Genomic DNA, 14,309 nt, shown 5'->3' with positions numbered 1-14,309 from the left:
TTCGCATTCGTCTACTATTAAGGACTCCGCCCTTGCAGTCATGGTTGCCTGTTTTCTAGTATCCTATTCCAAGTAGTCTTGTAAAGTCACATTATGTTCTTAGATATATATGCTCAAATAATATTTCTATTTGAGCGAATAAGTAATCACATTGATGTTGGGGAAATTAATTGTTTGTTTATCTTCGGGGCGAGGACCTTTCGAAAATATCGATAAAGAATTCACTAAAAGCTGTTTTGGCATGAAGCTAAACAAAGCCATTGTATTTCAGGTCTATGTCCGTTTTTCTAAAACTTGCGTACATTTCGACAGCTGAAGATTTGATTGAACTAGCCAGTTTTGGCGTCTGCCTTTTCAGAGTTCTTTTAGCCATGTTATTTGAATAGCTCTAGTAGTTATTACACGTGACGGAACCTAGGCACGTGCAAGTCGATATGCAAACGGAGTGAGTAAAAGTTGAATTTATTTTAAGAAATTAGATTATTTTGGTCAGATATATGCACAGATGAATATATATACCGTAGCCCAGACTTATCTGCAGCTGTTTATCTGTAGACTTATCTACAGTTATTTGTAACAGAAGGTGTGATCTTTGGCCTCTAACAAACTCTGAAACGTGTGACCCGTTGTGTTCTTTATAACCATTCAATTTCACAGGCATTACGCTGATGTAGAATAGTGCGCATGCGGGAGGGGATGTGTACGGCATGTTCTGCAGCCGTGTGTGTGTGTGTGTGTGTGTGTGTGTGTGTTTGGGGGGGGGGGGGGTGTACATTCATTTGCTTCTAGGTTATCTTTATTTCATTTGTAATGGGTAGTAATGGACTGTCACTCATACTGCAGTCAATTATATACTAGTTATAGCTATTTAACGTTTAAGTTCAAACCTAGTTCTAACTCAGTCCCTACTTTAATATATCAAATTATACAAAACGGGGGGGGGGGGGGGGGGGGGGGTGGGTTTACCGTACTTGTGCACAGATAAAATGTCACAAAGTCTCTTCTGCTGAAATTATTAGTGGTGGCAAATAAATTGTTCTCAACTGAACAGTGTTCTTAATGTGTGTAGAGAATAGGGAAGCAAGCTATTTGTCCAGGCTGCCCTTCCACGCCTCTTGGCTTTTGCTCACAGCATGGTCAAGCCTAAGCTTTTCGCAAAAAGTGAGTTCATGTAAAGGTTAGCGTCAGTTGTTCTGGATATGGCCTTTCAAAGAGTGGCATTCAGGTCAGAGACATTTCTTAGAAACACACTGTTAGCATTTAGAGCACATGGAAGCATTTTCAGTATAACAAGGTAAGTCGTGTAGTCTATTTTCACTTGCTTTTTCATTTATGAGCTCCTTAGTGCTACCATCTGGCAATATCACAGCTCAAATTTTTTGTTGTTGTTGTTGTTAACCAAAATATAATCTTACATATTTTTAGAAACACTCAGACACATAGACAAACATAATTAATTGGAAATTGACTGAGTTAATTATTTACATGATCTGTAAGAAACAGTAGTCTATAAAACTGTCAATTTATATACAAATGTAAACTCACAATCCACCTAAGCACATACTCTCTGGCGACCTTAGGACCACTTCTTACTGTATATTATTTAGGTGATGTACTGTTCTCAACCAGTGGCAATAACACGGTAGTGGCATGATAATAGGTTTAATGAGCACTGGTGTAACTGTGCAAGGCAAGTTTCAATGTGCTGGAATTGGGGAATTGGCAACACATGGCAATAGGTGAGCTATGAACTCTAACTGAACGCCTACAAGGAAGATACTGTATCTCTAATAAATGTTACTAATAAAGTGAGTGTTGGTAATTATTTGGACCATATAGTGTCTTCTGTAAATGAATTTTACTAGAAACATTTTAATAGAGGTAAACCTTAAAAGTGATGGTTTAGATTTAAATTGTCTGTATTCTGAGGGATTTGCTGTACTAATGTCAGAGTATTGATTCACTGCTCAAACAGCCATTTTGTTTGCAGGAGCACACATTATGTCCACATTGCCACATTGGGCTTTTGGAGTTCTGCCAATCATGAAACCGTGTCTTTCTATTTTATCAAAGACCCAAGGCACCTGTTACTTTTCCGCATTTTATCCACCATCCCTTTGTAAATAAAACATTTCTACTTTTAGTTATCTACTTTCAGAATAAAGCCACATGAAGCTGATTATCGACAAGAAACATGTTACCATTAAAAAGCTTTCAACTTGGATATTTTTGCTTTACACAGTAATATAGAAACAAGCTTCTTTTTCACCCTGATATCTCTGAAGGCCCTGTGTATCGTGTTGCACCATAGGAATGCTCTGGCTCCTTGTTTACCACCTCCCACTCCAGAAGTGTGTGCTTTTACAGCAGCCCAACAGAAGCAGTCCAGGACATTCCAGATGGCTCCACTCTGTTGGTTGGAGGTCTGTGTACAAACTCAGTGGCTTTTGAAACATCAAAAGCTTCAATTAATTAACTGAACTCTGTACACCTCTTTGCACACTGAAAACATCATATGTGATTTTTTTTTTTTTTGTGTGTGTGTCCTATTGTTTGTCAGAAGTGTTTCTTTCATTATTAATCACAACAAAGATGGGCTTATTTTACTGACTGTACTAATAAACCTGAACTCGCTTGATCTGGTGGTAACATTATTATGTTGACCTTTAAAGAGAATGAATAGAGATTGGATTAGATACTTTCCTGAATTTTTGTGGGTTTCTGGGTTTTTGTTTGTTTGTTTTTTACATTACATTCCAACCTTAAATGCTTAAATGCACTGAAATTATTCCTGTGGTCAGAAGACAACAGTGTGAGAGGTGTGAGGGAAAGTTTTGTTATGTCCCTCAAAGGCATATGTTTTGAAAGGATGGAATTCTTAAACTGCTTATGATTGAGAACCCAGGATCTATGGGAAAAAGAACAATGTATTAGGTTTAACAAGGATGTACACACATGGACACAGATTGTTCCTATTTTGACCTTTCCAGGCTTTGGTTTGTGTGGCATACCAGAGAACCTCATCAGCAGTCTTTTGAAAACAGGAGTGAAACACCTCACAGCTGTTAGCAATAATGCTGGGTACAAGTAATTAATCTGTATTGTCTTAGTACAAGAACACTGTGTTATTACAATATGTCTTTAGTTTGCTCTTTAAAGTGGGTTCTTGTACAAGTAGGTTACACAATATGAAAGGGAAATAGCTTGGACCAGACTGAAGACAGGAAACAGGGATCTGCAGGAGAGAGAGAGAGAGAGAGAGAGAGAGAGAGAGCAACGTGTGCAGATCTATAAAAATGTTACAGGGAAAAAAGTTATCCAGTGGTGTAAAAATTACAGTAATTATAAAGTTTTAAAGCTTGTTCTATATTAAGACTTACAGAGTTGCCTGTTTTTGTAGCAATGCTCCCAGCATTTGAGTATAGTAAGTATGATTTTTGCTGTTTTTGTTAAATCCCTCTCTATTGTTATGTGAAATCAGGGTGGATAATTTTGGCCTGGGTCTGCTCCTAAAGACCAAACAGATTAAGCGGATGATTTCTTCTTATGTTGGAGAGAATTTAGAGTTTGAAAGGCAGTACCTATCTGGAGACCTGGAAGTGGAGCTCATTCCTCAGGTAGGGGACCTGTGACAGAACTGTCTTTTTGTCCTCATCTACTTTTTACGCTCACCTGTTTTATTTAACTCATATCCTTAACTGTCTTATAGGGCACATTGGCAGAGAGGATATGGGCAGGTGGTGCAGGTATTCCAGCATTCTTCACTGCCACAGGGTATGGTACACTGATCCAGGAGGGGGGCTCGCCCATCAAATATTACAGAGATGGCAGCGTGGCTATTGCCAGTGAGAAGAGAGAGGTGCAGTGCCAGTTTATAAAGTTGTAACTAACTAACATTTCTAAACTTTGATTTGTAGTAATAATAGAATATACTGTATAGAGTCAAATGGAACAATAAGTGTGAGATACAGAACCAGAGTATTGTTCATTTTCCTATTGTTTGGAATCAATCGTAGCGAGCTCCTTGACCTTGTTGTGTCATTTTTGGGTACAGGTTCGGGAGTTCAATGGGAGGCACTTTGTCATGGAAAAAGCAATTACTGGTGACTTTGCCCTTGTAAAGGCCTGGAAATGTGACAAGGCAGGAAATCTTGTGTTTAGGTAATTTGTTATAATGAACTGCATTTGGGAGGTTATAGAAATCACATTTTTAAGATGTGTTAAAAGCTTAAGTCCCAAAGGACCCCAGATTACAAAACATCTTTATAGCACATTGTTGAAGTAGTTTCTAAACAGTAATTTCCCCTTAATGGTAATTGTCTTTAATGTCCACAAGAGGTCAGTATATTTATGCACACCAGTAATAAGCGGCATTGCTACTTTTTTCATAAGTGACATCACTGACCTCAGGTTTTGGTGAATACTGCAATTGCAGGAAAACAGCCCGGAACTTCAGTCAGCCCATGTGTAAGGCGGCTAAAGTAACAATAGTGGAGGTTTGTGTTGTATTTCACTTTTGTTTTCTAGTCTCTCGTTTATAAGCATATGCTCAGATGAGGTCTTTTGGTCCACAGGTGGAGGAGATTGTTGATGTTGGGAGTTTTGCTGCAGAGGACATTCATATACCTAGTATCTACATAGATCGGGTGGTGAAAGCGGCAAGTTATGAGCAGAGAATAGAGGCAAGAAATATTAAGATTACTGAAGTGTAAAAGAACATACCTACATTTCTAAAGCTGTATTTCTCCATTTGTGTTTAAATGCTCACAAACAGGAGTTATATTTAAGGATTTCTTTGGTTTGTATATATGCAGAAAATGATATTTTGGTCATCACAGACAGTGAATCCCAATAGCAAGGACTCAGACAGAACAAGAGAGAGGATCATCCGTCGTGCAGCCCTGGAGTTTTGTGATGGGATGTATGGTATCCTTCAGATGCAGAAAACAAGTTAAACAATAAGGAACCCTTTGATCTTAGGCTGTAAGCTTGAAAATTACTCTATAAATTTGAAGTGTGGCAAGTATTTTTTTCACCTACTTCCAAATGCCTATTCCCTTGACTGCTTGCTTGTGAAGCTAACCTGGGGATTGGGATTCCCATGTTGGCCAGCAATTATATTAGCCCTGAAATCACTGTCCATCTACAAAGTGAAAATGGCATTTTAGGACTGGTGAGCTTCATCCCCATAAACAGAACCTACAGTGAAGGAACGAAAGGTTACAAGAACATTCCCTCCATTTTGCTGTAGTATAATATTTTGGAACCTTTACTGTAGGGTCCTTATCCCACAGAGATTGAGGTGGATCCCAAGATCATCAATGCAGGTATTAATTTTCTTTAAGGTTAATTACTCACTGCATTCAGTAACCATATAGTATTATTCTTGACTTCTCTTTTCTAAATATTTGTTTTGTGTTTTTCAGTCTCTGCCATAACCTTTTATGAATTTATTAACTAATAATGTTAATAAATAACAAAATATGACAGTAAAATCAAATCCCTAATATTAGGAGTAGGCCCAACGCTTGCCTTCAGAAAAGCTCCAGCTCACCTTGTAATGCTATCATGGAAGCCAGCTATGTGGTGTGAAGTACTGGACCATTCCTTTAGAAAGAAAAATCTCCTTCTCTTTGAGGGGTGAAGGAACTGTACTTTCCACTCTGCACTCCAGAACTTCCCACCCTGGATCACCAATGACTCGATGAAGCAACGGAAACCATTTGACTTCATTCTGATCTTCATGAAACCATTCTTGAGTTTTGTTTAGAAGTTATCTTGGAATACGGGATCATCATGGTATATGCAGCTGGTTTTGTAAAATAACTTCCTATTCCTTGGCCTTTATATGACCATGCATTGGAGTCATCAGACCTATTGAGACCCACAGGAAGACTATTCATATCGTTATGTATCCAGTACCATTTTTAACAGCTAGCAGCACACATTATGGGTTGAACGCATGTTTTGGCCATCTCCAAATGTGCCTGAATGAAGGAAAAAAGGTGAAAGATGACCACATTATGCAATATTATACAATGTTGAGGCTTTGTTTGGTGCTACTGTTTTCAGATTACAGAATGGCTGATTCTAATCTATGGTAATAACTGAAGCCATAGTATTGTGGTGTTTAATAAATCTTGTTAAGTGTCTGTTTTCATCTGAGGGTTTGTTTTGGGCAGTGTTTTCTGTCTGTGTTTGGTATATTTTGATTTTCAGGAATGTTCCTCTTAACATATTAAATAATTTAGTTACAATATGTTCTTAATTGGCATTCAACCTAAATGAATCACTGGTGTAGCTGCCTTTGTTACTTTTATTTAGTTTCTTCAAAGTTGCATTTCTTTTTCTTTTCTTTTTGGTGGTTCTGTTGTAACATGCAACCCCTCAATCTTTACCACAGGTAAGGAGACAGTCACTGTTCTTCCAGGGGCTTCCTATTTTTCCAGTGATGAATCTTTTGGAATGATCAGGGGGTGAGTTAGAGCCTTATTTTTGCCTGCATCCAAATTGCATGTGTAGTACACCATGTTAGGCTGCAACTTGAAATTTTAATGAAAATCAGATCAGAAAATGGGATTTGTTCTGTTTTCTACCCTCTTGCTTTCCAGCGGTCACATTGACCTAACTATGCTTGGGGCAATGCAGGTGTCTAAGTATGGGGACCTGGGTAACTGGATGATCCCAGTATGAGCTTCTGTTTTGGCTCTTATGAATTGCTCAGCTCTGATTCACGCCTTGCAGTAGGCGGGTGATTGGCTGGTACTCCTGTGCTCTTCTCACAGGGCAAGATGGTGAAGGGCATGGGCAGGGCTATGGACCTGGTCTCTAGTGCTGGGACCAAAGTAGTCATTACCATGGAGCACTCAACCAAGGTACTCTGCACTGTGTATCTTGCTCTTTCACTGAAGAGTCTTCCTCTATTGCCTTGAGATATGCAGCATTATGAAGTCATGCTTGAGCCTCATCCCATTTGTAAATTTACAGGGTGGGAAGCACAAAATCCTAGAGAAGTGCACACTGCCCCTGACCGGAAAGCAGTGTGTTGATTGCATCATCACTGAAAAGGTGAAACCCTTTCAGGGGAATGCTGCTCTATGAATATATCTTAGATATTTAAAAGGAAGCTGAATAAAAATTAATTATTTTGAGACAGGCAGTATTTGATGTAGACAAGACCAAAGGACTCGCTCTCATTGAAATTTGCGAGCGGCTAAGTCCAGATGATATCATTGCCTATACTGGGGTGGATTTTGAGGTAAGCCTGAGTGATCACACTGAAGTGCTTGCTACATGCTGTGCATGCATTATTGTATTTGCTGTACAGAAGATAGATTGCCTAAAGTAAGATCTGTTTAATCTGTGCTTCATAGTTCCCAAAAATATCTTATTATTAGTCAATTAAGCATGACTCACATAATAAAGAAAGAACACTCTTTCAGCAATTGTGGCATTGGAAAAGCACGTCCTATTAGTAATTTCCTCTTCTCTGTCTCTCTTATTGTGTTTTAATTGTTGTTTATTGTTTTTTAAAGCATTTGTGGAACTACTTGACCTAGGAACACATCCATTTTGAAATGTCTTTTTGAATTATTTTCAGATATCCCAAACCTTAAGGCCAATGCAGCAAATATTATATATATATATATATATATATATATATATATATATATATATATATATATATATATATATATATGTATATATATCTCTCACATATCACATATGAATATCAGTCCTGGAATTGGAGCCACTTAGGTGCGCTAATTCAAACATGCCCAGAGGTCCAAGAACCTGTATACAATGATTATCTTCACAGTGCAATGATAAACTGCCAGACAAACTTATGAGCTATCATCTACCTCATCTGTAATAATCTCAGTAACCACTGTCAATAATATGATATTAAGACATGTTTGATTGTAGTTTAATACACCGATCCTCTTGGCATGTTAACTATTTCAGTTTCCTGGGATTGTTGGCTAATGTGCTTTTGGTCAATAAAAAAATTATAATGTGCTTAAACGTGTAGACAATGTATAGTACTTTTATTTACCTATGTAAATTGCAGTGCTATTTGCTCTCTCTCTCTCTCTCTCTCTCTCTCTCTCTCTCTCTCTGTGTATGTGTATATATATATATATATATATATATATATATATATATATATATATATATATATATATATATATATATATATATATATAAATAAATTTACCCTGAACCATAGAAACATCAGGAACAAGGAACAAAAAGTTAGCGAAATACCAAGGGCTGACAGAAGAGATTTAAAAAAAAGGTGAAGGATGAAGGCAACTGTGGTTCCCATGGTAATTGGAGCACTAGGGGCTGTGATCCACAAACCGGGAGAATAGCTCCAACAGATCCTGGGAATAACATCTGAGATCTCTGTCCAGAAGAATGCAGTCCTGGGAACAGCTAATATACTATGCAGCACCCTCAAGCTCTCAGACCTCTGGTAGAAGACCCTACCTCAAAGGAAACAGACCGCGAGGGCGAGTAGAATTTTCTCTCTCTCTCTCTCTCTCTCTCTCTCTCTCTCTCTCTCTCTCACTCACTCACTCACTCAAATATTATTGCACAATTGCACAACATTCCTTAGCCAAAGGGGCTGGGTGTTCCAAATAGTTTTGGGCAAAACATCATTTAATCATACTCCTAATATGGCAAAATATCACATCAGCTGTTTTTTTTCAACAAACAAATGCTGGGCTTATGTACTGGAAATGACCACTTTTTAGAGAAGGTCAAAGTGTAACATTATGCTGGTGTTAGTTTTCTACACACTGCCTGTCTGTAGGCTTGCTCTGGCAAGACCATGCAGACATTAGGTCATGTGGGAGTTTCAGAGAGCACAGAGTCTGAATTGAGTAATCCCTTCATCTGTGCTATATGAGCTTGGCCTCTCTCTGTTCCAGTCAGAGAAAAGAGTTTCAGGCCTACAGCATGAAGGTAAGAACAAATAGCTCTAGCTAAAATACACAAAAATAATCATGTACATGAAACAGTAAAAGAGTGTTATTAGATATTTGTAAGTGACTAAAGAATGAAAAGCGATTTATTAATATCTCGTATGTACTTCCAGTTTTTATTGCCTAGTCTGTTAGTCCTGCTCACCTCTGTGTTGCTTGCTAGGTAAGTGCTCTGTGATAACCATGTTTAGTCACTTGCATTTACAAACCATGTTAACACTAGCATGAAACAAAACATAATTTGCATCACATTAAATGATGACGTCTTACGTTCAGTATTTCGCCGTATTGCTGGTTGTAGCTAACACTTGATAAAAATGTGGGCAGAAATGGATACATGGTGAGTGGATCATTTTTTTCACATTTACTTGGATAGGTGTGATGCACCACTGAATTGCAGATGGGGACCTTATGGAGACTGGTCGGAGTGTGATGGCTGCACCAAAACACAGGTGGAATGAAACAAGCGGAACCTTTCACTGTTGTAAATACTGACATTAAGCCACGAATCCAGTATGTGCATTTTCTTGTTTTATTGTTCGAACGCGTTTTATTGTTCGAACGCGTTTATTGTTTATTGTTTATTGTTGTTTCAGGTTCGAACGCGTTCAATAGAAGTGTTCCCTCAGTTTGGAGGGAGTGCTTGTGTGGGAGAAGCCTTTCAAAGACAAGCCTGTGTGCCTAAGAAGAGCTGTCCCCTTGAAGTAGGCTGTGGAGATCGGTTCCGCTGTACTTCTGGTACTTGATATATCATTAACTTTATGACAAAATATTTTTTTTGATAAGAGAGAAATCAGTAAGTTGCTAGGTTAGTTAATATTAGCTCCTATATAACCTCAGGGTGTATGTGTAGGTCAGTGCATCAATCCTTCTCTGGTGTGTAATGGAGATCAGGACTGTGAGGAGGATGGCCTTGATGAGCAGCGATGTACCCAATCCAGCACTATAGTGTGTAATGTGCACAAGACTCCACCTAATTCTGATCTCACTGGAAAAGGGTAAGACACCCAAGTTATTATAACCCAAGGGATTGGACATATATGAAAAACTAGTGTATGATGTTTGTTGTCTTTCACAGGGTTGACATAATAAGAGGCAAGCTGAAAGCTGGTGTTATTAACACAATGAGCTTTGGCGGCCAGTGCAGGAAAGTGTTTAGTGGGGACCACAGAGACTTTTACAGACTCCCACAGAGTATCCTCAGATACAGCTTTCAGGTAAGCAAGTATAGACAAGAGGTTCTTTGAATAAGTAGCATCTACAGTGTATCTTCATCAAAGGTTGTTTTTTTTTTTCCTTAGGTTGGTGTTCAGGAAGACTTTAGTGAAGAGTTCTACAACAGCTCCTGGTCCTATATCAAGCATGTGGAGGAGAGATATAGAATCAGAGGAGGTCATGACCACAAAACCTTTCACAGTGAACTGAAGAAGGACAAGGTAAGCAAATATTACCACTGGCGATTTTTATTTTATTATTTTTTAAAATCCAGCATAGAACGAGTGTAACACCAAAGAGTTGCTCATTGCTGTGTAGGAGTTATTGACATAGTACAGGAAGACTGAAGGTTGTAATGCTTCTGTCTTTGGAGGTGGAAATGTTCCAACTCAGCTATCTTTCACTGTTAATCATAACAGCTATGAAACTGAACAATGGTCCTACTATGCTCACATAAATTTTAGAAACATTGACATGACTACCTATCTGTTAAGTTGAATTCTAACATTGTTTAAGGTAAATTCTAACATTGTTTCCTCAGGGCTACCATTTGTTGATCATTAAAAATGAAGTGGAGGTAGCGCAGTTCCAAAATAATGTCCCTGAGTACCTCACCCTCTCTGAAGAGTTCTGGAAGGCTCTGTCAGCTCTGCCCAGCACCTATGAGCCTGTGGCTTACCACTCCCTGCTGCAACTCTATGGTACTCACTACATAGCTGAGGGCTCCCTGGGTGGACAGTACCAGGCACTGCTGGAGTTTGACTCAAATTTTTTAAGAAAGATGAGTATGTGCAATTTAAACCTGTTTCTGTGGAATATGGCATAACCTGTGGGAATGTGTCTACAACAGCTACAATTTTTTTCTTTATTTGAAATATAGGTCAAACAGACACTGATTTCCACCAGTGTATTACACGTGTAAAGAGACGTCTGTTCCGAAAAAAGACCACAACAAAATGTGAAAAACTCATTCAGTCGATTAAGAGCTCCACTGGTAAGTTTGCCATTGACATTGCTACATTTTACTGTTTACAAAGAACACAAAGAATCTAAAAAAATAATAATTTTCTGCATATTTCCTTGAGCAGTATTGATATTGTTTCACAGAACAAGGTAGTCAGACAATGCCTGTGAAGACCCATATAATTGGAGGCTATGCTGCTTACGTGGCTGGTTTGAGCCATCTGGATCTGGAACACCCTGACCATAACCAAGCAATGTACTCCAAGTGGGCTGGCTCGGTGAAGGACTATCCTCAAATTATCAAACAGAAGGTGGGTCTAAATTAATTTAATCTAAAATACCAGATTACTTCCTCATCATAGTCAGGAGAGTGAATTTGTGACTGCTGTTTTGCTTGGAACGTTTTTAATCTTACCAACACAACTTATATTTATAGTACTTTGTTTTGTTTGAATATTCTCAGTTGAGACCTATATATGAGCTGGTAAAGGAGGTACCATGTGCAAGCCTGAAGAAGTTCCACCTAAAGAGGGCACTGGAGTCTTTCCTAGAAGAGCAGAGCCCCTGTCACTGCAGGCCATGTCAGAACAACGGCACGCCTGTGCTGAGTAATGGAGTGTGTACCTGTGCATGCCGACCTGACACCAGCGGCACTGCCTGCCAGACTGGCCATGTACTCGGGGAACAGCCCGGTAGGATTCCTTACAAACAGGCTTATAAACCTGCAGCATGGCGAGTTTTTTTCCTTCCTGCGAAAGTTCAGAAAAAAATGTTTTCAGTTTATTAGTTGTGTATTAATCTTATCCGTTAATGTTTTTGAGGGCTGATGTGAAAATGGTTGTGCTCTTGTAGGAGTGGTTCATGGAGGTTGGGGTTGCTGGTCAGCCTGGGGGGCTTGTTCTCATGGTCAGAAGTCAAGGACTCGCACATGTAATAATCCCGAACCAAGAAATGGAGGCAAGCATTGTATTGGTCCTTCTGTTGAGCAGAAAGCCTGTGAGGACCCAGATCTTGACCACTTAAGGTGTGACAATGAGCATTCTTAGCATGTCCATTCATATGTATAATCATAGCACTTTGCCCTTAGACTAATTACTGTCACTGACATTTTAGATTTATGGAGCCACACTGCTTTGACCCCACTTTGACCCCAGTGAAGTCATGCAAGTTTCCACCTCCCTTGATAAATGGATTTGTTCTGGTGAGTTTCTCCTTTGCATGTGGCATATCAGGTTAATAGTGTGGCTCTGAAACTGATTTTTGTACAAACACTCAAACACACAAATCTTTTAACTATTTTTACTAATTACTAAACCTCTTCTCACATACCTTTTTATTGTTTGTTCAGAACCCCCAAAATGTGTATCCAGTGGGCAGTAAAATTGAATACTCCTGCATTGATGGATATTACCATGTTGGAGACCCTATTGCAGAATGTACAGAGATCCTAAACTGGAGGAGAGGAGCAGTAGAGTGTAGGAGTAAGTCATCAGAACAGCAATAAAGTGGGTGACTGGATGTTTTTCACTCTGACATCTATCAGTACCCAATTTACTTCAACATCAACTGAACATTAATGGTGCACTTCAGTGTGTAAGTCAATGAGTATAAATTGAGATATAATAGGTGTGATGTTTGCCAGGGGCTTCATGTGATGCTCCACTTCTCCTGAGTCAAGTCATTGCCACACCCCTGAAGCAGACCTACCTGATAGGAGAAAGCATGTCCCTGTCGTGCCCCAATGGGATGCAGCAGGAAGGAGAGCCAGAGATCACCTGCCGTGCCAGCCTCACCTGGTCTCCAGCACCCAACAATTTTAAATGCAGTGCAGGTAAAGACTCTGGGCTGGGTGTCTGTGGCCACAAAGCCTCTGCTTGGACTAAACTCTGCTGAAAATGTTTTTTAATGCAAGGATGAGGCCCATCTGTCTCTACCAAACTGATCCTAAATAATTGGCACTCAGATAACACTGCTGCTGCTAGTGTCCTGCTAAAGTTTATTCAATTGTCAATTATCCTGTTTTGTTGTGATTTTGGATTGTTCTTTGTGATCTAATAACCATAGGAAATACAATCTTTTCCCATTTCCTCTCACCCTAATTAAATGTGTGTTACAGTGGTCCACACTCAGCCAAGTCTGGTGTGCAAGTCATGGGAAAAACCTGGCATGGGGCAGTGTGTGTGCAAAATGCCATATGAATGCCAGTAAGTGTGGATCCAGTGAACACTGTATGCCCAAAACAGAGCATATAAACAAAGTACATAAAGTTCTTGCCTATTGTCTTGCTTTTCAGACCCTCTCTGGAGGTATGTGCCTCCGTGCGTCCTGGCCAGGCAAACAGAATGGGCCTTTGTCAACTAGGAGCCCTGCAGTGTCTGGGGAAGACATTCTCTCTGCTCCAGTACAATGCATGTAATTGGCCAGAGACTAAATTCACATCCTGTCAAGACTGCCAGCCATGGGAGGAATGCGATGGTAAGAGCTTTTGTTTTTGTCTTGCCAAGTCTTGCTTATTCTATTACCATTTAAAATATGATAAAACTGACTCTGAATATAAATTATGTTATCCATTTTATTATATTAAATAATATTAATTCAGGTGAATTGTACTAAATATGTACACTACAGCCAGTGAACTATGCAGAAAAGGTATTACTGTGCCTCTGAGAGCTGAAGGCTGTCCTGTGTTTCCAGGTTCGGAATGTAAATGTAAAGACCCAAAGGAATGTTTAGAAGGCTCCGCCCATCTCTGTGTCTCTGTGGAGAATGGTGTACCCAAACCTATGACGGAATGTGAGGCAGGGGCCTGGAGATGCTCAGGGAACGAGCTCAAAATCATTCACATTGGAAACTGTCCGGCCATAGGTATTTCAGTGTAATTATAAGATGATTATAATTACATGATGATGATGATGATTATATTAATAAGTATAGATTTTATTTCCTGATGTTGATAAAAAATGTGTAATTGTGTATAAATATTGTGCTGTAATGAGTGTACATAAACATTTTGTTTTGTATTTTCTATTTCAATTATTAAATGCAGAAAAACTGGTGAAATGCATTTGACCAGTGTTACACATTTAGTTCAAAGCAATTAAATGTACAAATTATATATATATATATATATATATATAT

At 39.0% G+C, this 14,309-nt stretch overlaps 2 protein-coding genes across 8 annotated transcripts; both read left to right on the top strand.

The window, feature by feature from the left end:
• The first annotated feature begins 43 nt into the window (after positions 1–43).
• Positions 44–7,644, top strand: LOC113578885 (succinyl-CoA:3-ketoacid coenzyme A transferase 1, mitochondrial). 7 transcript variants are annotated; one of them, XM_027012407.2, is made up of 16 exons: positions 44–445; positions 2,312–2,423; positions 3,482–3,617; positions 3,710–3,859; positions 4,055–4,161; positions 4,436–4,496; positions 4,575–4,682; positions 4,815–4,926; positions 5,079–5,173; positions 5,279–5,327; positions 6,404–6,476; positions 6,612–6,687; positions 6,786–6,875; positions 6,988–7,068; positions 7,157–7,258; positions 7,536–7,636. In XM_027012407.2, exons 2-16 carry the CDS (start codon positions 2,314–2,316, stop codon positions 7,557–7,559), a joined length of 1,374 nt encoding a protein of 457 aa, XP_026868208.2. In that variant the 5' UTR covers positions 44–445; positions 2,312–2,313; the 3' UTR covers positions 7,560–7,636. The 7 variants fall into 7 exon arrangements, with proteins under 7 accessions (XP_026868208.2, XP_026868206.2, XP_026868202.2 ...); XM_027012405.2 differs by having other exon boundaries at positions 4,839–4,926; positions 7,157–7,644; XM_027012401.2 differs by having other exon boundaries at positions 7,157–7,644.
• A 940-nt stretch (positions 7,645–8,584) lies between these two features.
• c7b (complement component 7b) lies at positions 8,585–14,305 on the top strand. Its single transcript, XM_027012400.2, has 18 exons — positions 8,585–8,973; positions 9,107–9,156; positions 9,370–9,445; positions 9,590–9,731; positions 9,847–9,991; positions 10,072–10,210; positions 10,295–10,429; positions 10,750–10,993; positions 11,089–11,202; positions 11,316–11,482; positions 11,635–11,863; positions 12,024–12,195; positions 12,285–12,372; positions 12,520–12,652; positions 12,814–13,002; positions 13,288–13,375; positions 13,465–13,646; positions 13,866–14,305. The coding sequence occupies exons 1-18, from the start codon at positions 8,914–8,916 to the stop codon at positions 14,048–14,050; spliced, it is 2,538 nt and encodes an 845-aa protein (XP_026868201.1). The 5' UTR covers positions 8,585–8,913; the 3' UTR covers positions 14,051–14,305.
• The last annotated feature ends 4 nt before the right edge of the window (positions 14,306–14,309 follow it).

The sequence above is a fragment of the Electrophorus electricus genome, chromosome 6 (assembly GCF_013358815.1).
Source record: "Electrophorus electricus isolate fEleEle1 chromosome 6, fEleEle1.pri, whole genome shotgun sequence".
Classification (NCBI taxonomy): domain Eukaryota; kingdom Metazoa; phylum Chordata; class Actinopteri; order Gymnotiformes; family Gymnotidae; genus Electrophorus; species Electrophorus electricus.
The sequence above is the reverse complement of the archived record's forward strand: the minus strand, read 5'-3'. Positions and strand labels throughout refer to the sequence as shown.

Excerpts from the sequence above, each read along its gene's own strand:
- LOC113578885 (XM_027012401.2), top strand. The coding sequence starts at position 2,314 with ATGCTCTGGCTCCTTGTTTACCACCTCCCACTCCAGAAGTGTGTGCTT. Across the intron at positions 4,162-4,435 it reads GCAGGAAATCTTGTGTTTAG|GAAAACAGCCCGGAACTTCA; the intron begins GTAATTTGTTAT and ends CTGCAATTGCAG. Across the intron at positions 5,328-6,403 it reads TCCCAAGATCATCAATGCAG|GTAAGGAGACAGTCACTGTT; the intron begins GTATTAATTTTC and ends TCTTTACCACAG.
- c7b (XM_027012400.2), top strand. The coding sequence starts at position 8,914 with ATGAGCTTGGCCTCTCTCTGTTCCAGTCAGAGAAAAGAGTTTCAGGCC. Across the intron at positions 11,203-11,315 it reads GTCGATTAAGAGCTCCACTG|AACAAGGTAGTCAGACAATG; the intron begins GTAAGTTTGCCA and ends ATTGTTTCACAG. Across the intron at positions 11,483-11,634 it reads CTCAAATTATCAAACAGAAG|TTGAGACCTATATATGAGCT; the intron begins GTGGGTCTAAAT and ends GAATATTCTCAG.